This window comes from Lepidothrix coronata, unplaced genomic scaffold (genome assembly GCF_001604755.1).
Source record: "Lepidothrix coronata isolate B3197 unplaced genomic scaffold, Lepidothrix_coronata-1.0 Scaffold17, whole genome shotgun sequence".
Taxonomy (NCBI): domain Eukaryota; kingdom Metazoa; phylum Chordata; class Aves; order Passeriformes; family Pipridae; genus Lepidothrix; species Lepidothrix coronata.
In genome coordinates, this window is record NW_016690197.1 from 1,336,791 (window position 1) to 1,361,007 (window position 24,217).

General features: G+C 37.0%; 1 protein-coding gene across 2 annotated transcripts in view; it reads left to right on the plus strand.

The window, feature by feature from the left end:
• Window positions 1–23,967, plus strand: part of BMPR1A (bone morphogenetic protein receptor type 1A) — a 79,964-nt gene extending 55,997 nt beyond the window's left edge. For both annotated transcript variants that reach the window (XM_017806996.1, XM_017806997.1), the window contains exons 4-13: window positions 9,476–9,635; window positions 11,464–11,566; window positions 12,818–12,917; window positions 13,696–13,795; window positions 14,554–14,698; window positions 15,439–15,631; window positions 16,003–16,300; window positions 17,046–17,221; window positions 18,052–18,182; window positions 19,219–23,967. In XM_017806996.1, coding sequence (XP_017662485.1) covers window positions 9,476–9,635; window positions 11,464–11,566; window positions 12,818–12,917; window positions 13,696–13,795; window positions 14,554–14,698; window positions 15,439–15,631; window positions 16,003–16,300; window positions 17,046–17,221; window positions 18,052–18,182; window positions 19,219–19,344 — 1,532 coding nt within the window. In that variant the 3' untranslated portion in view covers window positions 19,345–23,967. The remainder of the gene's footprint in view (window positions 1–9,475; window positions 9,636–11,463; window positions 11,567–12,817; window positions 12,918–13,695; window positions 13,796–14,553; window positions 14,699–15,438; window positions 15,632–16,002; window positions 16,301–17,045; window positions 17,222–18,051; window positions 18,183–19,218) is intronic.
• The last annotated feature ends 250 nt before the right edge of the window (window positions 23,968–24,217 follow it).

Below are 24,217 nucleotides of genomic sequence, written 5' to 3' on the forward strand. Positions count from 1 at the left end.
GGTGTTGTAGTACAGATTAGGTCTATTTTAGCAAATGCTTAAATAGAGACAATACCAAAAATACATAGTACAGTGTGGAGCAAGTTATATGACCAGCAGAGGTGAAGGTTTGACTTCCTGAATTTCAGTTCCCTATACGTGTACATACTCGATCCCTTTGAACTTGACTCACTGAAGAGATTGCAGTATGCAGTTCCCCGTGCCTTCTGGTGCTCCTAGCAGCCAAGAGATAGTGTAACCAATCTAAATTAGCTTGTTGTGCCTACTTGATGGGCCAAACCGAGCCTGTGAGATATTCACAAATAGCCTGCTTTTCAGTTAGTGAAGACACTCATTTGTACATCTGTTGTCTTTCCAGCCAGTTATTAAAAACTTCGAAAATCCAGTTATTAGAACCTTAACTCCTTTGTCAAATTGCATTGAATTAAAAAATAATATTGGGAACAGACTAATGTTACTATCTCATGCCCTATCAGGAATTGAAGTTTAAGTATGAAGATTATAACTAGTTCATGGGAAACTCCATTTTATGATTATTTCCTTACTCCTTATTAGCAGCTCTGTCTGGCAGATCTGATTCTGTAGTTGCTTGTAGCTTAGAGAAGTGGCAGAAAGGCAGAACGGTATCTGAGCTGTTGGTGGTACTGCATTGCTGTGGCTGGCACTTGAGCAGTAGTGCTCTACCTGTCCAGCAGGCACGTACATCCCTCACTGGTCTCTGTGTAAGATGACTTGTTCTCTCAGCTGTGCACCTTTCATGTGTTTGTGCACAGAGCTTTCCACATGTTTTCAGAGAGACAGAGAAGACTAATTTGGTACTGCCATTTAAATACTTGATTATGAAAGGTTTCATATTCTCTTTCCATACTTAGATCAATTACTGCTTAGGGCTTGATTTTATTTTGAGATATTATATGAGCTATTTACTTTCAAGAATCACAATTAAATGAACCCATTAAAATGGGGAGAGGAGGAAGCCTGGTAAGTACCCAAATGACAATCTTTCTGTTCTGTTTCTGGTGTGTATCTGCAATATTAGATTAAAGGATGTAGCAGAGCTGTCTCTTTCAAGACTATGCTTGATCCATAGCTTGACAACTGATTTGAAGAGCAGACTTGCATCAACCTCTTCCCATGTGCTGGTATTTAAATGAATAGTGTCTCAGAGCACATATCTAAGCTTTTTCAAGTCCTACCCCCTGCACACATTCACAGCTAAGCTTTTATGGAGCAAAAGTCCTCTCTGGACCTGTGCAGTATTACACTTTAGCTAAAGGTATTTGAAACTGCTGTTCTTCCTTTTGAGTTTCCTGTGGGGTTCGCTCCAGGAGGCAGCCCTGAGCACACTGAGGGTTCTGTATTGTTTGGTACAGCCTGCGGACTTGTAAACACTTTTCTTCCAAAACCGGACAGGTGTTTTTGCATAATTGCCAAGTTCCTTGTGCGTTTTCATCTCTTTAACCTGCAGAGGCCAAGAATAGTGTCACCAAACTTCTAGACGTGCTCTAAGCACTGGTGTTTGCCTTGATTCAGTCTGTGTGTGTACACATGCACACCTGTGTTCCAGGAGTGGGACAGAATGTCAGCCTTAGTTTGATACTTTGCTGTTGCAGCGAAGATTTCAAGGTTGAAAGCAACAAAACAAACATAAATCCAGGATTCTTCTATCTTCGTCACATTACTTAAGTTGAAAGAGGAAAATTCTCCAGACTGGTCCCTCATCCTGTTGTGGACATGCAGTTTTTAATTTTCAAGAAGTAGCCGGGGTGTGGGTGTAGTTGAAGTTTGTAGTACCAATTTGCAAATATTTGCAGATAGCTCTAAGGTGCTTAGGTTGGTTATGGGCACACTCTAAAGGAAATTTTGGTGAGAAATTAGGAAAGAAATTTTTACTGTGAGTGTGGTTAAGTATTAGAACAGGCTGCCTGGGGAGGTTGTGCAACATTCATCCTTAGATAGTCAGAATTTTACTGGAATGCCTGGTCTGATGTAGAAGTTGGTCCTGCTTTGACCAGGTGGTGGTACCAGGTGACTTCTAGATGTCTCTTCCACCCTGAAATAGTCTCAGACAGTGTTTTGCAGTGGAGCTTGTTCTACTTGTATTCAAGCAGTTTTGCTGCTTCTTGCAGCAGATAGCAGCTTCTTGCCTTGTTCCTTTGAAGAGACTGGGAAAGATATGCTTTGTTCTTTTTGCTGAAGTCATGGTTACCCCTTTGCATTAATCAATTTTTAGCATTTTACTCATAGGCCTTAGCAACTATTTTCCTCTTTAGATACAAATAGAAATAATATTACAAATATACAGGTCTTCTAGTTACTTAAAATTAAATTCCGTTAACTCCTTCCATGACCATATTGATTAATAATGGTTCAGTAAATAACTTCTAATAAGTATTATAGCTAAATTAAGCTTAAAGACTGAAAATTTTTTTTTTCAACTTCTGAAGAAGAAATTGCCTTATCTCAGAAATATTCCTGACTTTCAGATCAATACTGAGGGAATTCTGAAAGCCATGGAAAAGTTGAGCTTACTTGAAACGTTGTTTCTTTGCAAGTTGCCTAAGGGCTTTTCTTCAAACATGAAATATGTTTGGTTTCCAAGGATGGTGAGTAAAAAACAGTCAGGTCTCTCTACTTGTCCCTCGATTCATGGAGGAAAGAATTAAGTTGATAGTCATGAAGTATTTGAAATTTTTTTTAGGAAAGAGACAATCTAAAGTGAAAAGTCTCTAAGAAGTGGAAAAATAGTTTCAACAAGGAAAATGTATGTGGGATGTTGCAAAAATGCATCATAAAGTAACCGGCAGAGGTGGAGAAGATTCATTTTGAGGAATTGAAGAGAATTTGCGTGATTTACAGGAAGAGGAAGGAAAAGCAGAGAAAGCAGAAACACCCAGTGTCTGTGCTTTGAGTATCTGGCACACAGCTTAATGCTTTGCTCCCTTGCTTTTTTTGGAAGCTTCTTCAGAATGGTAGGAATTTCAGGGCTTACCAAGACCTGAGAGAATGATAATAGCAAGTGTGTCTGTAAACGTGCATGTATATATACATACCAGATTCCTTAGCAGGTAACTTGAAAAAGCAAGTGGCTGCATGTGTTAATTAATGTCAAAATATTCTTACAATAACAGCAGAAAACAGAGGCAATTCCATGTCATTACTGGTGAACAGCTGCAATTTCTCAGGTCGTTACTACAGGGCAGGGGGTTTTATTTTTGGATTTTATCTTCTTTGTAGCTTACGGGACTTCTTCACTTAGGTTGAGAAATGGTCAAAAATAAGCCTGGGTTGCAGATGGGTATATTTAATAACAACCTTTTCAATTAAAACATTTTTGTGTTTCCTTTCTTGCTGTGGAGGGCCTTTGCAATATCTTTAAATCTGTGACTTGCTCTGCATCTTCACCCACCTACTTTTGCTGATCTAAGGCAAGAGGTTACGACTTGAGTTGCAGTTGAGGACTGCAGCAAACAGGCTTTTGTCCTCTCCCTAGTGCAAGTTTTTCATTCAGAGGACCAGTTTTACTTCTGAGTAAAGTTCTTTCTTCGTTGTTACAGTGCACTGATGAGCATACCCGATCAATATTTGTAACAGAGCAGTAAAGTGCTTAACGTATACTCAAACTTGTTCTCGTAGATTTGGTGCTGTGTTGCTGGCAGTTTACTTTATTTGTGGTTCATCATACCTTCATGTATTCTTCAGAGACACTGCAGAAGACAAGTATTATAATCCTGGTAAATTAGTTGACTAAAAAGGTGTTAATAGTGTTCAATATGTATGAAGGTTTATTAAAAGTTAAATTTAAAAATAATTAGTGTCAATATTAAATATTAAAATGGCCTCGAAGTTGCCACTGTTCATTAGGGAAGTGGAAAAAAAATCTGTGGAGGTTTGATTTCACTGCTCTAGTTACTTTTATTCAGATATTTGATATAGATAAAATTAATACATTTTAAAACCTTTATGCATTTTCTTAATTTCAGGTGAAGTAGTTACTGAATTCATATATATAAACTAATCTGAAATAAAATACTCTAAAATCTGTAGAATGGAAGTTAGAGTTGTCAGTAGCTGATTCATTACTTGAAGACAGTATAGTTCTGTTTACTGGTGATTTCCCCAATTAATGACTGCATCTGTCTTTAAAATATGGGTAGTGAACATGTATTCTTCAATATTTGTCTAATTAAAGTCCTTCTAAGGGATTATTAAAAGTCGATCTATTGTTTTATTATAATTTCACGTTTAAGTAACTTTATTCTTTAAAAGTCCATTTAATTTAAATTAGAATGCAGTGTACTTTTTTTAAGTAAAATACACAACATTTTCATGTCTCTGGCTTTTATACGGAATGCATAAGAACAGAGTAGTTGTCTTCAGAAGTGACTTTTTTGGGGAGGAGAAGTGGGAACAGAGCCTGGGGATTGCTGGTTGGGAAGGTAAGGGGGCAGGGGCTACCTGTCTGTGTTGAGCACTGGTGTAGCTGCTGGGAGAGCTGGAGGGAAGGAGAGAGGTTTTACACAAGTAGTCTGGGAACGTGCTGTGATTTTTAGGAACCAGTTCTGCTGGAGGAGCTACCTCTAACACGCCTGGTCTTTGGAAATCACAGCCTTGATATATAAAAAAGTACTATAGGGAGAATTATGGTTAAAATGCAAGACACAGAGCTCATAGAAGCATTTAAGATACTTTCTTTGCACTTGTTACAGTTTTTCTGATTTTTTTTTTTTAATATTATTTTGTCTTTTAAGGGCATGTGCTAGTATTGTACTTAATCCATGTCAGTTGTACCAAGGTTTAACTCACACAGCAGAACAAGTTAAATCATTATGGAAGTTTGTGATAGGTAAATATGGAGTGGATAATTTTGCAGTGTAACTTAAAACTACCACATAAAATTTTCAAGATATGTCCTTTTTTCATAAGGAAGGCGTATCTGACATAAAGAGTGTTGGTACAGCCTCCATCTTTGAGAAGAGCCCAGTGTGGGTGAGCCCTGAGCTGGCCCCAGCGAGCAGCAATAGCACCAGCAGGAGGTCAGGTGAAAGTGGTCTTCTGGCATTCTTATTTAAATGTTGGATTTCTTGGAGTTTGCAAGCATAGATCGGAATAGCTACAAAGAAATGCCACTCGTCCTGTAGTTCCGCTGGGAGAAATCCCTTTTAAGGGTCGTGTACTCTGGAATAGAAATGTTTTTATGGGCAACATCTCTATTACAAATTCAGAAAGCTATTGAACAACTTGACTGCTGTTGGCCACGTTGCAGCTGTATGTGTGGAGGAAGAGGGGATACAGTTAATAACAAACTGTAGGCATAATTTAGCTTTTGTATTTGTCTTCGTTTACTGCTGTCTCCAAATTTATTAATAGAGCTGGGGGGTTTTTTTGGGTTACACAAATCTTTTCTTAGATCAGAAGACTTAATGAAATTATACATGTATCTTGGCATTGACTTGCAACCAGGTTAGCTCAGCTTTTAGTGGTTAGTAACACCTCAGCGTCACGCACAGTATGTTTTAGAGACTTATCCACGTTAATATTTGTGTTTGAAGCCATGCTTTCAAGTAGACTTAGATTTCTGACCTAGTGGAATTTTTAATATCCTGTGCTTCTTTGAAATACATTTTATAGTCTAACTTATTTTCTGTGATTGGAAGAGGTAGTGCTTTGAATAATTTATATTTTTGATCAAGGGCTGGATGTGATACATTGGCAGGCATTGTCCTATTTTAACAACTTACTATTAACTCTTTTAAAAATTGTATTTATATTATTAAAATAAAGTTTAACAGAAAGCCATTTAAATGTCATCCTGTCTTTAGCAGTTGTTCACACTTCTAGAAATCTACAATGAATGCAGTATGTATGGTGGGGCAGAGCAAATGATGAAATGGGAACTTGGAGCCCCATCAGCTTTTTCCTTATCATTGTCTTACACTGTATTTATGTGAGGAGAATGTTCCAGCTCACTGTCACCCTGATATTTTGTTGAATGTTCTAAGTTTTTGAAATGTAATAAAATACACATTACAGAGCAGTTTGTATGGTTAGAATTATATGATACACTGAAGTGTATCATTCTCACAAGGCTGGACAAACAGGCTGCAAGTGGTCCAGGATCTTGAACAAGTCCTCCAGTGTGTGCTAGTTCATGTGTTGCTAATGTATATTATTTTACCCCGCCAGCCCTGTGCAGTTTACAAGAAAAGGGTAGGAGATAGTGGAGAAAGAAGCTTTGCTGGGTCTGAGGTCTCTAAGTACTGTGTTTCAAGGCAAACTTTTTTTCTCTTGAAGCTATTAATGCACAGCTCTTACACTTTTGAAATTCGTGTATGTGTATTTCTTAGCTGTACTGCACAGTGACAGCTGCATGTGTCATTGAAAAGAAGACATTAATTATATCATCAACTAGTGTAGTCTCACAAGATCCTTAAAGTGTGATCCTCCCTTCCACTGTCCTGCTCCCAGGAGGAAGATAAAGCAGTGTGAATGTTTGAGAGTTGGAGGAGCTCTGAGGGTGGGGAGATGATGAGAGCAGGAAGGTGCAAGAGGGTTGGATGGTTCTTGAAGCAAAATGTTACTTAGGCTTATGCTTAGTTCACTCTTGTTCATTTACCCAGTATCTATTAACCAGGAAAACAGCAATGAAGCATCCTGTGACTCCAGGACCTTCGACTGCCCTCTTAATACCTCAAGTGCATGGAAGCCAAGTCTTCCCACATTTGACTCCCTTCCCCATGCCTAGCAACTTTAGGATGGACACTAATCTGTCTGGAAGTGCTGAGGATGAATTTTAGTACTGCAGTAAAGGGTACAGTAAGGGATAATATATAGGTGTAGGTGGTTAAAAACTGCTTTCTGAAGTGATCCCAAGCATCCTCAGTGTTTTCCTTTTTGCTTCTTTCTCTGGGTGCTCAAACTCCTGTCTAATAAGAGTTTTCTTTACAGTCTTGGAAAGTAAGGATGCATGAGTCAAGTGATCTCCCCCCCCTCCATCCCTTGTGCAGTTCAGGTATTACCTGTAAGATGAAAGCAGGCTACTATGGAGTATTTTTTCACACTACATAAACAATGAAATTATAGTCTATTCTTGCTTTGAATAAAAATCTTTGCCTACAGAAACTCTGCAAAAGATGCTGGTTCTTTGAAAATACAGTTATCTATTCTGGATTTTATTTGGTATGTGCTGTTCATAGATCTTGTAATGCAGTTCATCCTAATAAATGAAGAGGGAAAATGTAGTTCATCTCAGCTTTAGTATAAAAGGTTGATATACCTGTAGTCGTGCTTCAGTGTTAGTTTACAGAGAGTAATACTGCTTTAAAAGATGCTAGACCTGCATAAAAATGTTGTTCTGTTTGCTCTGAGCCAGAAGAAACCATGCTTTAAGGGTTCCTTGATTTCTTTTCTAGCAAATTTAAAAAAATTGCAGTCAGTGATCAGGGTAGGAAGGTGGATGAGTGACTGATGAGACATAGATCATAAAGCATTCAGACTTCTAACATGTGGAATGTCCCTGAAGGTAAGGGGGGTTTTATAACATTAATTGGGAAAGATACCTTAGTCATTCAAGAAAATGAGGAAGAAAAAAGACAATATTTGCACATATTCAGTGGCTTTTCCTTTGAATATTAAGCAGAATTACCTGTTCTCTGAGCAGGTAAGGATCTCTTAAATGTGAATATGAAATGTTGTGTAACATCTGTAGCATGGTATTAAAACGAGCTTTCAGATTATGCTGGGAAGAAATGTGTAGAAAGAGAGAGGGGACGGGTGGAGGAGCTATTTCAGTTGTGCAGGATTTCTGTGGTTAAATCAGAAATACCTACTGCACAGGTAAACTCAGTTATTATAGCACCGGACCTCGTTTCTTGTTAACAGTTCTGTGCATATCAGGACTGTTGAGCTGCGGCGTTACTGAGGTACTGTTTGAAAACCACATTTCAAATAACACATGGCTAAATGATTTGAGAGTTTAGGTAGATGGTGTTGTACTTTCTTAGGATATTCTCTTAGTTGTATCCAAAAAAAGCACTGTTTCATTACCTGGCTGAACCAGGACTGTGCACTAGATGAGCTGCATTAATCAAATAAGGGAATCTGCAAATCTGCTATTTTCAGAACAATAAGATCAAATTTCACGAATATTTAATCTCACATTTGTCTGAATGACACTGCACGGGATTTTAATCAAGTTTTTCTGCGCATCTTTCAAGCAAGGTACAACAGGAGACTGATGTTCTCATCACTCTATAGCCAGGGTTTGGTAGGTTTGACAGGAAGCCACAAGAATCTGTTCCAAGAGACCGTGTTTTCTGGTCAGTTTTTGTTTGGGTTTTTTTTTCCTTAGATAAATTGAGATTTTTATTGTGACTAAATTATTTTTGAGAAGTATTAAGGGTAATAACTGAATTTGTAAAAGCTTCTGTTGGTCCTAACTGGTGTTTTCTTACTTTGCACACTGAGCCTTGCCCAGAGACTTGCTGTAAACTGTATCTGAGCAGGTGATAGTTTGTTCACAGCTCTTCTGTCTGTATTTGGTTCATACTTCGAGGACTTGGAGCCAACAATCCTGTCAGGTGGTGGACAGAAAGCAGTTTTCTGTTGGTGAAATTAGGTATGATAAAGCTGGAGGAGATGGGTGAAGATGTTCTCATCTCGTATAGTGATCACAAAGCATATTCCGAAGGGGGCAGATTATGTTCCTAAATTTTTTTTTTCTGGATGTTCTTCACTAAGAAGAAAATAGGTGGATGTTTTCTTCTGAATGCCTACATTCACAAAAGCATATTAATAATATGAACAAGGACAAATGATGCTTAACTTTCCTACTGTTGAGAAACTGAGGGCTGCTTGGAACATACTGTAGCCCTATTTCTATTCTGTGAAAGCTCGTCTATATGGATGTTCCTGTCATTTACCAAAATTTAGTTTGCAAACAAGATTTACTTTAGCTGTGTTTTGAAGTACTAATGCCTACAGAGATCAAAAAAACCCAAGAGATTTTGGAGTTATTACTGCTCTTCTATGAGACTCTGAATCCATAAAAAATTACTTCAGTTCAGAAAATTAGAAAATTGCATATTAAGTACATTCAGTCATGCATAAAATTATTCTTGTTGTGGTTATCAAGCAGTCAGCATTTTGGTTTTCTAAATACATGAATGAGAAAGGCTTTCTTCAGAAAATTCTAACCAGTTACATCACTACTTTTCTGCCCCACCTTAAAAAGGGAAAGTATCTTTCTGTTCAGATTTATTAGAGTTGGAAAATCTGCTGTTAAGGTAAAAAAATATTTGAGCTAGGTATTTCTAGAATAAAATTATTAACTCAAATTTGTGCCATAATCTTGGGAGAGGAAGTTCTTGTGTCTTGCATAGTTCAATTATTTATTAATTATTCTGTTGTCATGTTTTGCCTGTAAAAGACTTGAGCCAGAGAGATGCAAAAGTACTTTATTTTTTTTAATGTGCAGGTCAAAATCTAGACATGCTTCATGGCACAGGAGTGAAGACAAATTCTGACCAAAAGAAACAAGCAAATGGAGTCACACTTGCTCCAGAGGACACCTTACCTTTCCTGAAGTGCTACTGCTCGGGACATTGTCCAGATGATGCTATTAATAACACATGCATGTGAGTATTGCATTGTGGCTTAGAAAGGCTCTTTGAAGAGGCTCATTTTGGCTTTGGAGAGAGCAAGCTTTCCTCTGGAGAGCTGACCAAGGTTCTCTCAGGTGATTTGCCCATAACTGATTTGACACTCACTGGTTCTGTGAAGAGCCAGGTGTTAAAGCCCATGGCCATCTGTATGTAAACAATACAGTTTTCACCATAACTTAGAACCATTTGCAACCAGCGACTTCACCCCCAGCAACTGCTTTCAAGGGCTGAGTAAGTAACCTGTAGTATTTTATAATTGGGTGAGTATTAAGTGACCCAAACCTAAGCCTTCTGATACCACCACTTGTTTGCTTATTTTTTCACCTAGACAACATAGCCATGTACTGAGAATTCTTGTTATGTGTTCATTGGTTATCACCTGTGAAGGAAAAGCAGGGGGGAAAAAAAGAAAAGCCTGTGAACGTGTAGGGACAGGAGGGAAGTGTTATCTTTGACAGGCATGAGGATCCTAACAAGACTCATGCACTGATTATATGCTTGCTTAAGGTGTTTTTCGTATCATAAAATGCCTTTGGTTTCTCTTCATTTGCAGCTCATGCTTAAGGCCCTTCTGTTTTCTGCCTTAAGAATTAATATACATAGTAGAAAACATGTTACTTGCTGCAGTAATTGGAGTCTTCACTTTAACTCATAGTATTCAGCCTCTCTACAGCTGTCACTTGGCAGATAAGGCAGTTTTTATGGAACCCAAGGAGGTAGAATAAACACTACTGTCTTTTTAAATGTAAACACAGGTAATATCTTACAGACATAGTTTTGCACCAAGAAAATGTTGTAGTATTTTGTTTTCAAATCCTTTGATATTTATTTATTGGTTTTTATTGCCCTCTAGTGTGTGCAGTCAGCATAGGCCTTGCTAATTTTTGTCTGAACTGGTGATTGTATAGGTCATTATGCTGATAATAAAGCTTTTAGTTAATGACATTTAAATGCAGTGTCCATATGCAGGGTATTTTATGGCATTTTGCTTCCCAAATTTACATCTCTTTACATTCATTTAAATAGATTGTAGTAAAGACAAAATTATTTCTAGATTTGTTTTCCTTAGTAAGGGAATGAATAAAGTTTGATTTACTCAAATCTTACTTTTACAGGCATTGAAATCACAGACCTAGCATTGCAATTTGGTTTGGGATCCCTTACAAATATTGTTGACATTTTCAGGCAGTATAGAAGTCAAAGCAATTGTATAATGAGATAGTGAGGAAATTAAGGGTCTTTTTTTTTCTTTTTTAAAGAATGTAATTAATTTGTTGCTGTCAGTTTTAGAAAGTGGATTCCGTGGTTTGTTTGTTTGTTTTGCCCTAAAGGCTGAATATTTGAGAGAGCTTATGTGGGAAAAGACTGGCTAAGCTGTAGATCTTGAAACAGCCACCACACACATACTGGGACTTCTCTCTTAGAGTTTATCATTGCAGTTTCAAACAAGACATGAGTGAATTTTTTTTTAACCTATAAAATTGTGTTAGTAAGCTTTTTTTAGTCTGCTTTTCCATCCCCTCAGTTGTTCCTGAACTGGGTGTCTGTGGTTGGATATGAGCAGTCTTGAAGAGGGGTGAGGAAGCAGAAAACAGAGTATTGGTGAGAAGGCATCCCTGTATGTTCTGTTTGAGAATCCTGTGGGGGTCTTTTGTTCTCAAACTGGATGGTAGCCACTGTGTTAAAGAAGAATTTTTCTAGATATTTTCTTTCTAATATTCTTAATGGGTTCATGATCAACTAATGCTGCATATTAAATGACAAACATGCTGGTAAAGCACAAGTGATATGTTTATTCCAGAACTAACGGGCATTGCTTTGCTATCATTGAGGAAGATGAACATGGAGAACCCACGCTTGCTTCTGGCTGCATGAAGTATGAAGGTTCAGACTTCCAGTGCAAGGTAAAAAAATGAAATATCATTATAATTTAAGATCTCCCTGGAGCTTATGTAGGGAAACTGCATAAGCCGTTTAAATTTCTGTAGTTTACAACTGCAGTTGTAGAATTTTCCATGTTGCCATTTACCACTGAGAAGAATAGGACCAAACAGTCATGAGTGAGTAGTGGCAGGAAGGACACTTGATGGTGCTGGAGCAAAGATTGGAATAGAATCTTAGCTTGTTGGAGTTCTCTGCAGGAGAAAGTCTTTGAAAGATAGTAGAAAGTGTTTTTATAAATACATCAACAACAAAAATGGGGCCAAGGAAAATCTCCATCCTTTGTTGGATGCAGAAGGGAAAAGTGTAACCAAGGATGAGGAAAAGGCTGAGGTATTTAATGCCTTCTTTGCCTCAGCCATCAACAGTAAGACTGGTTATCTTCAGAGCAGCCAGCCCCTTGAGCTGGTAGGCAGGGATGGGGAGCAGAATAGAGCCCCTGCAGTCCTGGAGGAAGTAGTGACCTGCTGTCAGTGGGGCCAGGTGGGATTCATCCGAGAGTACTGAGCTGGAAGCAGAGCTCATCAAGCCACTCTCCCTGCCCACCTCAGCGCTATCACTGTTTTGGATAATTTAAAGTTTTTAGATCCCTAGGGCTTGAGTTTCCATATAACACAGCTGTCAGTAGCACTGCTTTTTAGAAGCACTGTTGACTTCAGTTATTGCTGTGAGTATTTAGGGTTACTGCAAATCAGACCTGAGGTGTCATGATGACCTCCTGAAACTGTTCTTGTTTATATATTAGTGACTTAGTTTCAGTTTAATTTTCATGCCCCTCCATCTTTTAGATGGTGTTCTGAAGATGTTTTTAAAGCAAACAGTGCTGCTATGATGGGTACAAGAGAAAAGCTTCTAAAGCGATTGGAGTTTGTCTTTAGAGCAGTATTTATTTAACATATTATTAACTGGTTTTGACTAATCTTAAAAAATTTACAATTTATGAAATAGCAACTTAAGTAGAAGCCATGTATTTCTGTTCACCAAGTAGAAAAAGTCAAAAACAAAAAAAAGTAACATCTAGTGTATGCACTCCAAGAGATTATATGATGTCTGTCTGCTGCTGCGAAGTGATCCTCATATATTAAACAGTGTGGTTGAAGTGCTTGTTAAATAAAATAGCTTCAGCTTTTGTCCGTGCTGTGTTGTAGCCATAGCACCACCTGTCCACGTTTTGTCTTCAAAATGTGAACATTTATTCAATTCTCCTTGAACAGGACTCACCCAAAGCACAGCTGCGTCGGACGATCGAGTGCTGCCGTACTGATTTCTGCAATCAGGATTTACAACCAACCTTACCACCTCTTGATAGCACAGGTAAGCAACTCCTGTGTGTTAACACTGCTGCTAATAAATGCTCTCTGTGTAGATTCTGTTCTTCCTAATCAACAGCTAAACATGTGAAAATGTAATTATAGTATTTCACAGATCTGCTTTTTCTGGATTCAGTAGTTTTTCTGTGAAGCTTTCTATTACACTTCATCCTCTATTTTCACTTTTCCTTTTTTTCCACTTTTGAGTTCATCTTTTTCTTCATCAATACCATCACTCTTGGTATTTTTAGTCTCTTTCTCAGTGTGCTCATACCTTGATCTGCATGTGATCTCTTGATCTGGTTTTATTTTGGTTCCAGAATCTGTTCTTTTTTTTTAAAATGTTTTTTCTAATTTCTGATGTGCTTTTGCCATTATGAATGTGTCATAAAAAGGTATTCTGGCATTGTTTACTGTTCTCTGCTGTAAATTTATTCTCTTCTTTCTGTTGTTCCCAGTGAAAATAGTTTGTTTTCATGTGCTTACTCATTCATTGCTAGGCAAGTCGTACTGGTTTAACTGTTGCTTTATACCTTCTCAGAATCTTACTGCTCTAAATCTTTCTATTTCTAAACTAACAGGAGTCTACAACTTCAAAATCTCAAGTTAAATCCTGTTGTTTGTTTGTTTGTTTTCATCCAAATGATATTCTCTGCTTTTCTGGTGTCAATACTTATTTCGATACACAGTATATGAAAATATACCTAAATAAACTGTTTACAATATGTATTTAATTTATAGACTTTAGAAACTTTACCTTTTTTCTCTTTTTTGTCAAATAGATGGACTTTTTGATGGCAGCATCCGTTGGATGGCAGTGTTGATTTCTATGGCAGTCTGCATAATTGTCATGGTCATCTTATTTAGCTGCTTTTGTTACAAGTAAGGAAAGGACTCTCTTTGTTGACAAAATTTTTAATTTTGCAAATCGAGTGTAAACAGAACAGTTATTTTGTAAATGTACTCAGTTCCTCATATGTAACTCGGAAACCATTGTAATTTAATGTCAGATTTCTGTGGGTAGCAGTTTGCATTGCTAGGTAAAACAAAATGTTCACGGCAGAGAATTTTAAGTGAATTTGATCCTTTCCTCTGGCTACCACGTATGTGCAGTTTTCTAAGCTACACATAACTTCAGTCACTTTTGATAATTAAATTCCATCCGCTTCTGAGATTTTTCTGCTGTGTTCCAAAGCTAAATAATTGACCAGCTGAGCTATGGCAATTCATTCAGGTGCCTCTGTCAGCTCCAGCCCTGTGCTGGAGGTGGCCATTGGTCTAGAAATTTCAGAGGAAAGGTTGATTTCAGCCTCATCTGCCGCAGTTCAAGGTCCAGTCTGTAAGTTTAAACCAAAATCAAGGGGTGTTTTACTAGGAACACTGGCTGTGAGCTGACTATTAAAATGCTGGTTTTCCACCTGACTCATAATCAACTGACATGCCTGTACATGCTTTACAGCTTCTTAATAGGAAAAAGCTATGTAAGTACATTTCAGGGAAAAAAAAGATACAGCAAAATCTGCTTCTCTTTTCTTTCTTTTAGAAAACTTCTACATTTAAATAGCTTCTTTCCTAGATCAGTTTGTTACATATTTTGAGGAGTGTTTTGGAGTTCAGCTTAACTCCTGTTACTTTTGCAGGCATTACTGTAAGTCCATGGCAAAGAGGCACTGTTATAATCGTGACCTGGAACAAGATGAAGCATTTATTCCAGCTGGGGAGTCATTAAAAGACCTTATTGACCAGTCACAGAGTTCTGGGAGTGGATCAGGATTACCGTTGTTGGTAAATCATAAACTAAGATTTTTTCTTCCCTGAATTTCTCTCCATCACATACAAAGTTTGGTTTGTACCCAATGCCTAGAACACAGCAGTTTATCCATACAGAATGTTAATGTTTTATATGCAGTTATTATGAAAATGAAGTACAAATTGAACATGTTTAAAGCGTGTCTTCATATAATTAACTAAAATGAAGTGCAGAATTAGATAGTGTTATGAAATCTGTTGGTGTCAGCAAAATTTAAAGAAAACTTAGAGCCTACAGACACTAAGATAAAAATGCAATAAATGGCTAGTACAAGTACCAAATTGAGTGAACTCAAAGATTTTATTTTCTTAGTGTCCACTGACCAATAAAATAGATTTGCTTTTTATTGACTGATAGAAGTCTTCAGAGAGACCTTATAGCAGCCTTTCAGTACCTAAAGAGACCTACAAGAAAGCCAGAGAGGGACTTTTTCACAAGGGCATGTTGTGATAGGACAACAGGAAATGGCTTTTAACTCAAAGGGAGTAGGTTTAGTTTGGATATTAGGAAGAAGTTCTTCACTATGAGGGTGGTGAGGCACTGGAATAGTGAAAAATTTTATAGAACAAATCTTACAATAGGAACAAAGTTCAAAGCAATCCAAGCTTAAGATATACCTGGCCAGGTATTTTTGGTAAACTGCTGGCTTTCCTTCCTCTGCCTTATACCCTCTTCTTTTTTTTTTTTTTTTAATTTTTTTTTTAATCCTCTTTAGGTTCAGCGCACTATTGCCAAACAAATTCAGATGGTAAGGCAAGTTGGAAAAGGACGGTATGGTGAAGTGTGGATGGGCAAATGGAGGGGTGAAAAAGTGGCAGTCAAAGTGTTTTTCACCACAGAAGAAGCCAGTTGGTTCCGAGAAACAGAGATTTACCAAACTGTTTTAATGCGTCACGAAAACATCCTCGGTAAGGAAAACAGTGCACCGTTTGCCTGCTGGAGGGCTTGTGTGAGGGAGGAGGAGGAGCAGTTCTTAGGGAGTGGCTTGAGGGGTCTGTGGCAGTTTCTGTGGAATAATATGTGCTAATAAAATGTAATTGAAAGGGCAGAATCTTGCTGCTCTTGGTTGAAAACGTGTCTGCCGTGTCTTTGCTGGAAGACCGGAGTGGTAATCTCATGTACAGTTAGAATCAGATCTTCTGCATTATTAGTTTTCATAAGGGGGATGCATATCCCCTGATACAGTGCAAGACAATATAGCTTTAGGAATTATTACTGAATCTGCTGCATAAAAAATTTATGTACAAATCAACAGTAATTTTGTTTCTGTGTTCCACAGGTTTCATAGCTGCAGATATTAAAGGCACTGGCTCCTGGACACAGCTTTACTTGATTACAGATTATCATGAAAACGGATCATTGTATGATTTTCTGAAATGCACAACGCTGGACAACAGGGCTCTCCTCAAACTGGCTTATTCTGCTGCATGTGGTCTGTGCCATCTACACACAGAAATTTATGGGACACAAGGCAAGCCTGCTATTGCACACAGGGACCTGAAGAGTAAAAACATCTTGATAAAGAAAAATGGAACCTGCTGCATTGCCGACTTGGGTCTTGCGGTCAAGTTTAACAGGTAGATGAACAAATCCTCTGTAATGGGCAAACATTAACGTATTTTTTTTATTTAGTGCACCAGATACTCAGTTTAAAAGGAAGATGGAATTATTTGGTTGCATGCTTTCATATTTTTTTTCAGTTTTGAGAGTAAAATGTTCTTGAATCCTGTTAGGCATCATGATGAAAGTAGATCGTTAAGAGCACAATTAAAATGCTCTTCTTATGGAAAATAAAAGTTTTTTAGAGGAAAGGAAGAGGAGACCACCTAATTTGTTATTCACAAATGATCATTTATAGTAATTGCTGTCATGTAGTTTCATTATAAATTCTTTCATAGGAAATTTGAACAGTGTAAAAGAAGTTGAAATTTAATTGAAGAAGTGATACTATAATAGTGTTATTAAATACTTTATATTTTTAAGTCTTATTCCAGTAGAGCCTAAAAGAAAGCATAAGCCTTTACAAATAATTTTCTGAGTTGTCACCAAATATATTCATCTTTATACTGTTTTTTAATGAATTTTTTCTATGTTTTGTTGGGCAAAAGAAACAGTAAACTGTCAACTACCATAGTCACTACGATTTTACTGGATAATCTTTTTCAGGAAAGTACAATGTATTGAGAGTACTGAGAGGGAAATATAAGAAAGAATTTAATTTGTAAATGGGAGCTTGGCAGTGTAGTGATTGCATCATACAAGATTTCATACCTTGTCTTGTAATAGTCCACAGTTCACTGACTTCCTAATATTTTCCTACAGTGACACAAATGAAGTTGATGTTCCCTTGAATACGAGAGTGGGAACAAAACGTTACATGGCTCCAGAAGTCCTGGATGAAAGCCTGAATAAGAACCATTTCCAGCCGTACATCATGGCTGACATCTACAGTTTTGGGCTGATCATTTGGGAAATGGCTCGGCGCTGTGTCACAGGAGGTAAACTTTGAAATATTCGGCATAGAATCTACCAGGCCTTTGCCTTACCCTAACAATGCTTCGACAGGAAATGATATAACAAGCTTGTTTCATCGTGAGGCTTGTGTTCTGTAAAAGCAGTAGTAATAGTCTGTCCAGAGAACAGCTTGAAAATCACTGAGCTCAACCTTTTTGATTGTTACAGCTCAACCTTTTTGATTGTTACAGCTCAACCTTTTTGATTGTTACAGTTAAACATCTTGGGCTTTTTTTCCCATGCTTATACCCTCAGGCACTCAGCAGAGTGCCTGATTTGGGAGAAATAGTGGGATGCAGATGTTTCACCCCTGTGAAATGGATAATATATTATTCTTTCTGTAGTTGATAAGATATTATTCTTTCTTGCATTTCTGATGTCATTCAGTTTTCTCCTGACACGTATTTTGGTGACTCATCCTGGCTTTTCTTTCACTCTTCTTTTCTGTCCTTATAGATCTTGATCTGTATTCTTCCACCTTGCACTTTCTCTGTGCTTCTCTGTAGCATGTAGTGATTTAGAATAAGCCAAATTCTACACTGGGTATCAAAATTAAAGGCACTGCAAGGAATTGTTGTACCTATTAAAATTAATAAACATAATATTGGAGTTAATAAACATAATATTGGAGCTTTTATGGGGAATGTCTGACTGTTACAGTGAAAATTTCAGATTTTTATCCCAGTAAAACAGTGTGGTTGGTTTGACTTGGCACAAAGTTGAGTTAATTTTTGCTCCTGGCTAAGGACATCTGAGAGTAGATATGTAGATTTATTTATCTTAATGGTTCTTGATCTTTCACAATTATCTCCAGGTATTGTTGAAGAGTATCAGTTGCCATATTATGACATGGTGCCAAATGACCCATCCTATGAGGACATGAGAGAAGTGGTGTGTGTCAAACGCCTGCGCCCGGTCGTGTCAAACAGATGGAACAGTGATGAAGTGAGTACGCGGGAAGGGAGAGCTGGTGCAGTTTGTTCCTTAATTGGAAGGGTATTTTTAGTGTAATGAATATTAAAACATTGTGAAATAGGGACTACATTCAAACATTCTGATACTTTGAAAAGCTCACAGCACCAGCGGCAGAAAGATACGCTCGAAATCAGTTCCAAAGACTCAATTTTTTATTTATCTTTTCAGTATCTGAGGGGAAGTGTATGAATACTGCTCTACTTGAGGTCTTCTGTGGTGGAATATGTTCAGAGTTTTGATTGGAGATAAAACTTAAATGAAGTTTTAATTTATTAATCTTAATGTATATAGCATTGGTTTGTAGCAGAAGGTATTTCATGGAATATGAAGCAATTCCTTTGTGGACTTCCTATTTTTTTTTTTCTTTTTTACTGTTACATTCCAGGACAGGCTGTGACGTAACTAAAATATTTTCATTTTAGATGTGTTTTTAAAGGGCCACAGCTTGAACCCAGTAAACAACACATAACTATTTCACAGAGCAAGTTCAATATGCCATATCCATTCTTCCTTAAAGTCTCTGATTTCTTCTAGGAATTCCCAGTTTTCTCCTTTTTTTTTTTTTTGATTTTGTTTTGGACTGCTGAAAGAACTGTTGGCACATCTTCATTTTCAATGAAAAAATTCTCCACAGTTTTCCTGACATAAAAGTGGAGATTTTTCTGCTTATTACTGCCATTTTTGTATCACTGTTCTTGAGTTCTAATGAGAAGTTCTGGTAATGCATCTTTGGGAAACTAAATCAACACTTCATTTAGTTCCAGCTACTGTAAATGCTAGGCTGTGAGGGGGAGGGAAAAGAAGGATTGGGATGTGGATGTTTGGGTTTGGGTTTTTTTCAGTAAACCTGTTCATAATAGTTTCCTACCAACAGTTGTGCAGAAAATGTAGAAGTTGCACGTTTGGACTTAAGAGTTGTATAATTTGGCCTTGATAGTGAACTAAAATTATACATCTCAGATCAGGCAGTTGTTACAGTACTGTTCTTTTGTTTTTCATTTTACAGTGTTTAAGAGCAATATTGAAGTTGATGTCTGAATGCTGGGCTCACAATCCTGCCTCAAGGCTCACTGCCTTGAGGATCAAGAAGACACTTGCCAAGATGGTGGAATCCCAAGACGTAAAGATTTGACATAGGAAAATGACTTTGGAGAGCAAAGCTGGACTCCTAGATCTGCTCACTCAGACGTGGGTGAGGAAGATAGAAATAGGAAAGAGGAAATAACTGAGATTCAGTGTATTTTCTCAGCACACTTCTACAGGCTGCTAATCAAATCTTTCAGTACTTCATAGACCGTGATACTGAGAGCCTCTCTACACTACATGCTACGGATATGGACAGCCTTGATGAAATACACGTTTTGTTTTGGTTTGAGCTGCATTGAGACTTCAATCATACTTAATGAGTCTCCAGGAAAACTCTGGGTACTGAATTGAATGTTCAGATTACAGTGCTTTCTGTGAAAGCCTAACAAGCTATATGGATTCAACAGAGATGGAGAATATAAGCTTTTTTTTGCCTTCTACCTAATAAAACCTAGTCAATCCATACCAAGTTTTTGTGAAAGAGCCTGTAGGTTATGAATCTGTTTGTGATACTACTCGGTTTAACAGTTCCTTATACCTTTATGTGTGTGCCAGGATTATTTTGCTGTCATTTGGAATATATAAGAAACCATTTAAATGAACAAAGTTTTTACGGTCAGGGTTCCATGCATTTTGTGGCTCTACAATCAGAGATTTGCTGCAGAATCTTTGCCATTAAGTTATCTTCTGAAATCTCAGTTTTAATTGTATTTCTGTTTTTGTTTTAGTCACAACGAGAACTGCAAAAATGTGAACCATTAATCAGTTCAGGAATGCCTACCTAAGTCTATAAAGAGCTTGAAACAATCTCTCTTGAGGTGTAGGCTGCCTCAGTCATCTCACTCATGGTCTAGTGAGCTCCTTAATTTGATGACTATGAAATTTGGCATTTTTTTCCAAAATGCCACACGCAACCAGCATTTTTGCCACAGAATACTTTACATCTTAGCAAAAAGACCATTGATGATGTGCTTTGCCTTTCTACTTTATTGGGACTCACTGACAGGTGCCTGCCACGCTCTGAACTCTTTTCCACAAAGGAGGGGATTTGTCAGCTGTAGGAGCATGCTTTTTCATCATTTGGCAAAAGTAGGCAGGAGATAAGTTTTGGAAAGCTTGTGAACAAGTTTGTTTTACAGGCACAAAAGAGGGAAGGCAGGAAGCACTGAGTGCTCAGAAGACTAGAGAATACAGTAAAGGTCAGAACCAAGAGAACTGAATACATGAACTCTTGAAGATCCACAAGGTGCAGAAGATTTTGAGCTGCTTGCCCTGAGGTTAAACACAGGAGGCCACATCTGTGGGCCACTTAGTGCACAGTTACAAAAGTCAAGATTTGAAACAAGGTAAATCAATTGATGTTTTAAGTTCTAGTTAAGGACATTTGGGAGAAATGGCTTTGAAATTAATTCATGAAGATACAGTAAGTTGCATAACTGCAAAATTTGGTCTTATTGTGCCAACTATTTGGCCTGCACAGGAAACTGTAGTTCCCTCCTTTTTGTCACTGACCCACACAAGTTGATTAAAAGCCAGAACCCTCCATGAGGTTACTGTAAGGCAGAATTATGGATTTATAACTCCTTTGGCACTTCTACTTTGAAGTTAGAAAGTAGTACCATAACCCAAGCTGAAGCTTCAAATGCATGAATCATCTGAAGAATGAACACACAGTATTGGAACCATTGAATCTATTTGATAATTCAAGTGCCTATAACTTTGTACTGTAAGTCTTGTTCTTGGTAACTTTAAAAAGGGAAGTTATTTATACAGTGTGTTTTGTGCTTTAGTAAAAAAAAAAAAAGCCAACAAAAACCTAGTTCTAGGTACATGTGTACAATTAGATACATGCACACACACACACACACACATGCCATAGTCGAGATTTGAAGAAAAAAGTTGAGAATAATACTAAAATTGATGAAAAAATGTTAAAACTTCAGATTGATTTATGCCAGATTATTTGTTGTCTTAAAATATGTACATGGAGATTGTTTTGATATGTGTTTAAATTTCCCTTGAAAATACAACTGATAGAAAACAATGTAATGCAGAACTAATGTGATTTGTGAACAATTACAGCCTTCTAGCATGTTACTTTTTTTTGTTTTAATCCTGTAGTTCCCATAATGTAAATGGTCAGGCAAAAGATTGCAGTATTTTTATTTTCTATTGTGATGTACAGACTTTATTTAACAGTTCTACATATTTTATAGAAAACTAGCTATTTCGAGGGACATTTCTTTTTTTTTTTTTTTAATAAAGTCATTACTTTTGTTTAGTAATGCCTTTAAGTATTAATATGTATTCTGGCTGAGAAGTTCATAGGTGTGTCAACTATGGTTTTAACTTATTTGAAAACAGCAAGAGATATATGATAATGTGCCACAATCCTCATGATAAAGGGCTTTTAAAAAAAAAAGTTTCTCCGTCCATTGCCAAGAAATAGATGATGATTTTGAAATTGTGAATCATGTCTTCGCACATAATTTTTGCACAGGTAGATGGAAAATGTTTGGTATAAGCCAAATAAAGTAAGGGATAGGCTTTTTTTTTTTTTCCCTTCCCTAGGATTTTTATCAATAAGAAGGAAAAAATGATTATGTAGGTACCCTGCTAGCTGAAACTTTCAAAGCATGGAGGTCTGTTTAAAATAACCCGTTCCTATTTAAAATATTGTTACTTCTTTTAGGAGTTGCCACGTTGTTATTAGCTGTAAACTTGTTTTGTGTATTCTTTTAGTTCATTTTTCCCAAGTCTTCAGGAAGCCCCTGCTGGAAGCATGAATTTCAACAGTTTGTAATTTTACCCTTGTTTTCTTTGCCATTGTTTAGGTATTTGCAAGGCAATAGGATGGTGATCTTTGGTTAGACATCTTAGGACCTAAATTGATTTACACATTGATGTCAAGTTAGCCAACTGCTGCAAAGATGGGTTTTTTGAGAGAAAAAAATCTTTTTGCCTTAAACATAATTTTTCAGCACTTCAGTTACGAGGTTCATACTCAAAAGTGTCACGCATATGTCATGTTTATGATCCTGAACAGGAGCTTCCTTGATTCCCTGATACCCAACAAAATGTTAACACTAAAGTATGTGGTTGCATAAAGCACGTGAGCACATACCTGTGTTCTGTGCAAAGTCATTCACTGTTTGGAGCCTAAGTGTGTCTGTATGGATATTTTAACAATCATTTGGGGAAAAAAAAATATGCTCAAAGCTAGCCCATTAATTTTTACGTAATTAAGCACAATTAGTGCAGACTCTAAAGGTAAATTGTTCCTTCGTGCAATGCTGTGGAGTTCAGAAGCCTTTAAGGTCAGGGAGGGTAATAGGATTCATCTGTTGGACTGTGATTAATCTCATTTTCTTGGTCAATATTGTAAGCATTTGTCATCCAAAGAAATGTCCTCCAGAACAGGCAAAGGTGACTTCTTTCTTTTTCTTAATGCAAATATCAAGTGGGTGGAAAATATCTTGGGGACTATCAAGACTGTGCCTTGGAAGTTCTTAAACACTCATATGGAGGGATTTTTTGTGTTTATTTAACTTGCTCCATGTGATTTCAGTTAGATGGAAAATATTTTGAGTCACTTATATAATTCTTATTGTTACAGCAACTGAAAGGAAATTTTTTGGTGTCCCTGGTTAACTTCTAAATTCCACAAGAAACATGATATTCCTACAGAAAAATGTGGGCTTACATTTTCAGTTTATTCTGAGTTTCACTTAATGTAAATTTTCCTCAAGAAACATACAGCTTTCCCAATATCCATGGCTTTTCCCCAATTATTTTCTTAGTCAGTCTTTTTTGAGGTCTTGAATAAAATGTAAAATCAATATTTTAAGTTACCTCCATAGTAGTCTAGAATAAAATTTTAGATCTTGATCTGAATGACCATTTGAATGTGTTTATAAAACAAATCATTTGGATACATTTTGTCTACTTTATCTTCACAGACTGTATTTTAGTGGTCTAAAATGTTTGAAAAGCGGAGATATAAAGTTAAAAAACATTCTTTTGCTATTGCAGATATTTTTAAAGGGAAGTTACGTGCTCATTTTCTGTGAAATATTAGAATGATTTAGCCCTTCCTCATTCTCCTGACAGTGCCTCTGAGTCAAAAGTCTTTATCCTGTGCCCACCATCTTTATTCCAAGGAGGGGTGATGTGGAAAAGCAGCTGGCAGTGTTGCACGATATGGTGCTTTATGGAGCCGTGGTGTACTAGCCTTGGTTGTACAGCAGAAGTGGAGTGCACACAACTTCTGATTTTTTGACAAATCTAATGTAATTGTTGCTTTGTAATGTTCTGCCGTTGAATGCAATTATAGAAGCCCACCCACATCACGTAGTGACGTTTGTGCTCTGACATGACATGCCCAAAATGAAATGTACTATATTGTATACAAAGAAGAAAAAATAACATTGTAGTTAACCTAGAGAAGATGTAAATAAACTATGAAAGAAGAGTGGAACGAGACAAATGGTCACACTCTTGTGTGTGTTATATGCCAGAAGTGTAGAATACTATAAAAATGTAACACACTAATGTATTTTGTACAGCATCTGCTTTAGAAGGTGCCTTATTGAGTTTACCATGAATTGCTTGTTCTGTACACAGATTATGTCCAATGTATCATTTTTAAGTAAATAACCTTATTTTAGTACACATTAGTAATGTGTTTTGTTACTATAAGATTTTGCCTTAAAAATGTAATGACTTGGAAATCATAATACTGTAACTAAATAATTCCCTACTTTTTAACACCTCGTTTATGGTTTGTTTTTTTCCCCCACAGTCTTTGAATAAGTTGTTAATGATCACTTTCATTGTTCAGTGATGTTCAGAATTATTTGGTGCTTTATAAGTTCAGGCTCTTTATTCCTTGCACTAAATTTGGGCGCAACAGTAAAACC